Below are 6,912 nucleotides of genomic sequence, written 5' to 3'. Positions count from 1 at the left end.
TCTCTGAAATAGGTTGAATCATAGTTATTGGTTTATATTGTATTATTTGTATTATCTATATATAATATAGATCTTGGATTTTGCTTCAAGAATAGAAATGGAAATTACTTGGATAAAAATGTCTTTGTATAAAAATAATAGTTAAATATTGATATGGTTTAATTATTTTATTAGTCTTTATAGATTTACCAAATTTACAATTAGGTCCTTATATTTTTCCTTTCAATTGGGTTTTTATACTGCTTTCAATTTTGTAATTAGGTTTTCGGCTGTATTAATTTGAGTTCCTCACTTTGATCAAACTATAAAATTTTATCACTTTGCTGTCAATGGTTATTGTGAGATTTTGTGGCATTCTTCACACCATACATTAGTGCTATAGCATTTGATTATCCACTAAGTACTTTTAAGGCCACATAAGTTGAAGACTTATGTGCATTGGATAATTAGATCTTTGTTATCGAGAATCATGTAAAAAATACTTCAGTAGAAGTGAAACTTTCTTACTTAGAGAGTGCCAAGCTTTATTTATTTATTTATTTATTTTTGCTAGGTAGTGCATAGTTGATACCTTGCTTTAGGGGATGGACTCTAAATTCTTGAGAGCCAAAGCATCCATGTTTTAAGTGTTATTACAAAAAAATTAATGGTTGTTACAGCTAAAGGAAATGTTATAACACTTGCTGTATTGGCATCTTAAAACCACATATATATTATATAGAGAATATATTAAAGTAAATATACTATAGAAAAAAAGAGATTAAAATAACCTTATAAATTATATATTATATAATAATGAACTAATTATGTAATTTGTGACAGAAACAGCTATTTGTTTATGAATCCGTCTCACTTTTGTTATAAAACCTGTCTCCAAAGCAAGGTATATATTTGATTGGACTAGTTTGTGTATGATGAGACAAATGCTACTACTTATTTATTATTAATAGTTGGTCACATTTAATTTGAGCTTTGAAACCAATCTCCAAAACAGAGGTAACTGTGCATTGTTTCAGTTGTCATCATCAGCCTTATGGCTGGAAGTGGCAGGCGGAAGAGTATTGATTGTACTTTATACAACGCTGCAATCGAAGGCAATTTCGATGCATTCAATGATGTCCAAAACATTGAGCATCTACTCACTCCAAACAATAACACCATCCTTCATCTACACTTAACATCTGCAATCACTATACCAGCTCAAACTGTTTCCCCACCCCAACCGTTGTTTTATCTTCTAAACAAAAGATCCGAAAGATCAACTGTTTCGGAAGATTTTGTGAAGAAGGTTCTGGATAAATGTGGAGGCCAGGTTCTAATCGCCAACGCCAAGGGAGAAACTCCACTTCATCTGGCAGCAAGGTACCAACCTATAATGCGCAATATTACGAATATGAATTTGACTATTAAATATGATAACTTTGTAAACTCATAACATACAAATATGACCATATAACTTTGTAAACTCCCTGTCTCTGTTTCCCTTCCAAACGCAAGCTAAGGACACAAGTTAAAATTACTATTAGGAGAAGATTTTAAACATTTTATTTTTATAAATGCACGACAATTGCATTGGAAACTAGACTTTGCATACTTTTCTATAATAACTTTCTTGACTAGTTTTAATTTAGTAAATAATTAAGTCAGCAGTTTAATAGTTAAGTTTCATGTATCTGATTTATCATAGGTACGGACATTCGGGCGTAACAAAATTGTTGATAGAGAGTGCCAAGAGTTTTCATGATGACATTGAAGCTGGGAGAAGAGCAGAGAAAGAGCTTATGAGAGCAAAATCCAAGACTGGTGACACTGCATTGCATGAGGCAGTGCGCCATAACCACATTGAAGTAGTCGACATATTGTTGAATCTTGATAAATCTATTAATAATGTTGCTAACAATGAGAATGAAACACCGCTCTATATAGCTTCAGAGAGAAAATATAAGAGAATTGTGGATAAGATATTAGTGAAAGTGGAATCACCAGCATATGAAGGCCCCAACGATCGAACAGCATTGCACGCAGCTGTGATTAACAGTGACATAGGTATTGCATCTTCTTGTCCTCAAACATAACTTTTTGAAGATAATATATATTTTAACTGAAAATTATATAAACGATGTAATCATCTAGGAATGGTAAAAGACCTTATGAAGAACGAACATGTAAGAAGCGCCATCAAACATGCGGATGGAAGAAAAGGTTGGATTCCTCTTCATTATGCAGTAAAAGATGGAAACACAGATATGACAACATTATTGCTGAATGAAGATAGGAACACAGACACAGCATACATGCAAGATAAGGAAGGTAGAACTGCCTTTCACATTGCAGCATATTTTGGGCACGAGGAAATCGTGGACACATTTGTAAAACACTACCAAGGTTGTTCAGAAATAGTAGACAACAAAGGTTGGAACGTTCTTCATTATGCTGTGAAAGGAGGATCTTCACATATAGTTGCTAAAATAATGAGAAAGTTGTCGTTGAGTCACCTTTATAATGAGAAGGATATTTATGGAGATACACCTCTCCATCACCTTGCAAGTTCTCGGATTCAGAGTAGGGAATTGGTGTATCATAACCGAGTGGACAGACTTGCTTTGAACAAGAATGACCAAACGGCCCTTGATGTTGCTTATGCTATTGCTGAGGATGCTGATAGAGTATTGACCAAAAAAGTAAGTCAAAAGATTTTCTCATTTAAATTAGACATTATTTTTGTATAAATAAGGATAAACATATTTGGAATTCAGAAAAGGTTAAAGATTGAAGGAGTTTATATGTTTGAGATAACAATCAAATTTGATTAAAACTGAGGGACTAATTTGATTATTATGTATAAGGTAGTTAACATTTTACTACCCAAATGCAGAGGTTGATAATGCAATTAGAAAAAGCTGGAGGTATAGGAAGTCAACATTTAGATGAAAGGGATAGACTAGGAAAGGGTACTAAAAAGTTAGAATTCACGAAAGAAGCAAAGGAATCACATCTTATAGTGGCCACTCTAATTGCAACAGTGACATTTGCAGCTGCATTTACCTTACCCGGAGGTACAGAACAAGATGGTGATCATAAGGGTAGTCCTATATTAGGACACAAACCTTCTTTCAAAGCATTCATTGTATCCAACACCATATCTTTAGTTATGGCTGCTTCTGCAGCTTTCATACATCTCTTTTCGCCGCTAAACAAAGCTAAGTGGTTGGACTATTACTTCTCTGAAGTGGCATTCTCCTTCACATTGGTGGCTATAGCAACAATGATTGTAGCATTTGGAACAGGAACATTTGCTGTTTTGGGATCTTCTCCTGTTGGTATTGCAGCTATTATTGTCGGATTGTCGTTCTTCTTTGTCTTCAGGCAAGTGTTGCAAATGAGTTTTGGAGGGGAATCTTTTTTCACGTTTGTTATGAACTTAGTGAATGCAATTATTTTTCCGTTCATTAGATTTACACCTAGACCATTTGGGTTCTTCATACTTTTCTTCAAAAGATCAGATGAACCTAGAATCATATAGTGTTTCTAGATTTATGTGTAAAGCACTTTAATTAGTGGCTTTCATTTTTCTCTTGGGGCTTGAATTTGTTTGTTGCTTGCTCGCTTTGTATATTGTATTAAGGCACTTTAAAATTTGGTTTGTCTGCTAATTATTTTCGTGCTATGAAATATTTTCGCTTTGTATATTGTTCTTTAGATACTTTAGCAAGAAAGATAGCAAATTAGATAAAACTATTGTGTATTAAATGTGTATACAGTTTTCATGATAAATACACAAGAACTAGTTGTATGTCAAGCAATAACTGTTTGTAGAATTCAATCTGTCGCACAAGCACAACATTGATGGAAAAAATCTTTTATGCCACTGCAAATTCTATCGCAAATCGACTTTTCTCCTTTAGGTGGTTTTATGAAGATAATCTGTTGTGGCTTTTCTCCATTAGGTGGTTCTCTGATGAGAGGCATTTTTCCATTAGGTGGTGTTGGCTTCACTTCTTCTGCAGCATCATCTTCAGCTTGAGCATCATAGTACTCTTTCAAAGCTATGTCAAAGCCTTCTATTTGAAGCACTCTGTCTTTCCACATTTCAAAATTCATCATTGTTTCAAACATAGGCTTCATACCACCCAGAACCTTCACATTTGACCCTTTGCTCAAAATCACCCATCCTTGTGGGTCATTTTTGAGGCGAAGCAAGCTCTCCATTTTGTCTTGGATTTCATAGTCCAAGACTTCATGCAACTTGCTTGCTTTCTTGGTTTCTTTCTTGATTTCTATCTCTTTCCAGAAACTAGAAATGGCACCATGATCATTCTTCCCCAGTTGATAGTGCTCGATTACACAGTCTGCCCTCTTGATAGTTTCATGCGCCTTTATCTTATCCAATTCAAATGCCAATTTCTGATTCCATTCTCTGTTTTTTCCTTGGTAGATGAAGATGTATTTGCCTCCCTCCAGCTTGAATCAAATGTAACACATTTATCTCTGTTAACACAAGGTTGAAATGCAGAATGCAATTTTGTGTGAATTTTCTTACCTGAATTCCAAGACTTAATTTCTTTAGTACATCCCAGAACCACTTCCATTTCAGACTGAGATCTTCGCCGTCGAATTTACGGAAAGGGAATGCTTCAATCCCCCACTGAAAGATCAAGTCCTTGGCATCTTCATTCATTATGTCACCTTTGGGTGTCAACACTGGCATAATGGGTTTACCAGTGTAATTTAATTTCTCTCTGATTAATCTTATGCCTGGTAACTTGGAGAAGTGCTCCACTGCATAGCATCTGATGTAACTCTTCAAGGTTTCGAATCTGAGCTTGATCTTTGCACTGTCATCCATGTTATCAACAATGGGAATCCACAGAATCTTGAAATCCTCTTTCTTAAAACCTTTTATTACTTCTTTTGGATTTTCCTCGAGTCTAACATGGATATAATTTAAAAACAAAATCTCACTATCAATCGAGTTGAACTCCGAAAAGTACAATAACACATGTTTCTGCTTGAAGACTTCAAAACCCTGCTTCAAGGACACAATGATTAGCTTAGTTATTAGAAACTAATTATTCAAACACTTCATTAGACATGATATAAGGTTATAATTTGGTTTCTTGCTCACTTTCTTGGTCTTGGTGCTGCCATCATACACTTGAACTCTTGGAAATTCAGGCGTAGGTTCGCACAAATTCCTCAGCATACTTACACCATCTTTAGTTTGGGAAAACATTTCCTTACGTCGCAAGTAATCTTCAAAGCCATCTGCAGAGACAGGTGATCTAAATCTCATTATTAATCTAAACGAAACTCAATCTCGACTCCATTATATATTTTGATTCAGAGGAAAGCACCAAGCCATAACCTATTTCCTGTTTGATCAAGCTCAGATGTTCCTTCAGATTGTTATCAATAGAAGAAAGCCTGTCAATAAAATCTGATAACTGATAATCCCTGAAACAAAATAAATAACCACTGCAGTTATATGACATGATTAATTCTAAAGAACGTCTAAAAGCCATTGTTGTGAATAGAAGGGAATTGGTTACGAGGAAGCAATAATGTTGGCAACGGACGCGGCAAGGGAAGCGAGTATCCAGTAGACAAGAAGGGGGATCTCATTGAAGGCATCTGACAAAGAAGGCACATCTTCTGTGTTGTAACCAATAGATGAAAGTTTTAACCATTCCCAGATATGTTCAAGTGCTTCCATTACCCAAGCCACTAAATTTGTGGCAATAGGAGGGACCTTCCACCTGCTTTGGACTTCATTTGTCCATGGAGATTCCAGTGATTCAATCCTGTGAATTTCAAAGGCAAATGCAGCTAATGTCAGCAATGCCTTCGCGTCCCACGAGTAATTCTTGAGTTGTTCTAGAATCCACATTGTTGTTTGGTGCACATATTGCACACCGCTTGTTGCATTTATCATCTGCACTCAAAACTCAAAAAACAAATCACCCCTCTAGATCATTTTTGAACAAGGATAACAACTGTTTTTCGAAAGTTGTCCAATTATGCATAATAACCTGAGTAGAAATCAGCTTCAGGGTATGAAATCCTGGTTGGAAACTGCTAGATCCTGTTTCTGGCAACCTATTCTGTGATTCAAAGATTAAACTAAGTAACAATTAAGATAATAATGTATTAGATTATCCCCTAATTTCTTTATAAGTGGGGCTAGTGAAAATAATAACTAAGATGTTAAACACAAATTATGTTAAGCAGTTTAGTCAAACATATCAAATCATGTAACTGATATATGAAGATGAGTAAACTCCGATCATGAAAGGAAGTGAATTGAATTACCTTGTATAAAAGAGTGGAAACGGTGGTGTAAAGAACATGAGTATCGCATGTGGCATTATCATTGAGATGGGTGTGATAAGCCATATCCCGGATATGAGAGTCACCAAGTTCAAAGGGATTCACTAACATGGTTTGACTTTGACCCTAACAACCCTAGTTTCAATGTGTTTCACTCTCATTTCATCTTCAATCTTCACACCATATGGTATAATAATTGCCAATCTTTTGGAGCCAAAACAAAAATCAACATTAATTGAATAAAAAGAATAGTTCATCATAATTTTAATTAAGAGCATCTATCTATGTTTGAACATTCAAGCAAAGATTAAGCTATATAAATAAATAAAATGCATTCAACTATTCAAGCAAAGCACATTATGCATTCGAGGAAAGGCATATATGATATACCACAAGCCTTCATAATTTTTATCCATCATGGAGTTTAATTAAAGACCTGCTTTGAACATTCGATTAAGCTATATAAATAAATAAAATGCATTCAACTATTCAAGCAAAGCACATTATGCATTCGAGGAAAGGCATATATGATATATGACAAGCCTTCATAATTTTTATCCATCATGGAGTTTAATTAAAGACCTG

At 34.8% G+C, this 6,912-nt stretch overlaps 2 protein-coding genes across 5 annotated transcripts; one reads left to right on the top strand and one right to left on the bottom strand.

Moving 5' to 3' along the window:
* LOC107617994 (ankyrin repeat-containing protein At5g02620-like) lies at positions 28-3,687 on the top strand. 2 transcript variants are annotated; one of them, XM_021110364.1, is made up of 4 exons: positions 28-1,362; positions 1,688-2,046; positions 2,134-2,681; positions 3,036-3,247. In XM_021110364.1, exons 1-4 carry the CDS (start codon positions 1,034-1,036, stop codon positions 3,096-3,098), a joined length of 1,299 nt encoding a protein of 432 aa, XP_020966023.1. In that variant the 5' UTR covers positions 28-1,033; the 3' UTR covers positions 3,099-3,247. The 2 variants fall into 2 exon arrangements, with proteins under 2 accessions (XP_020966023.1, XP_016175384.1); XM_016319898.2 differs by having other exon boundaries at positions 30-1,362; positions 2,876-3,687.
* Positions 3,735-6,801, bottom strand: LOC107617993 (protein SIEVE ELEMENT OCCLUSION B-like). Of its 3 annotated transcripts, XM_021110362.1 has the most exons (8): positions 6,718-6,801; positions 6,310-6,531; positions 6,030-6,101; positions 5,550-5,932; positions 5,366-5,454; positions 5,126-5,265; positions 4,541-5,026; positions 3,735-4,461 (listed from the first exon to the last, which is right to left on the bottom strand). In XM_021110362.1, the coding sequence occupies exons 2-8, from the start codon at positions 6,436-6,438 to the stop codon at positions 3,820-3,822; spliced, it is 1,941 nt and encodes a 646-aa protein (XP_020966021.1). In that variant the 5' UTR covers positions 6,439-6,531; positions 6,718-6,801; the 3' UTR covers positions 3,735-3,819. The 3 variants fall into 3 exon arrangements, with proteins under 3 accessions (XP_020966021.1, XP_016175383.1, XP_020966022.1); XM_016319897.2 differs by lacking the exon at positions 6,718-6,801 and having other exon boundaries at positions 6,310-6,709; XM_021110363.1 differs by lacking the exon at positions 6,718-6,801 and having other exon boundaries at positions 6,030-6,096; positions 6,310-6,709.

This window comes from Arachis ipaensis, chromosome B09, assembly GCF_000816755.2.
Source record: "Arachis ipaensis cultivar K30076 chromosome B09, Araip1.1, whole genome shotgun sequence".
Taxonomy (NCBI): Eukaryota; Viridiplantae; Streptophyta; class Magnoliopsida; order Fabales; family Fabaceae; genus Arachis; species Arachis ipaensis.
This window is presented reverse-complemented; position numbering and strand designations above follow the sequence as displayed.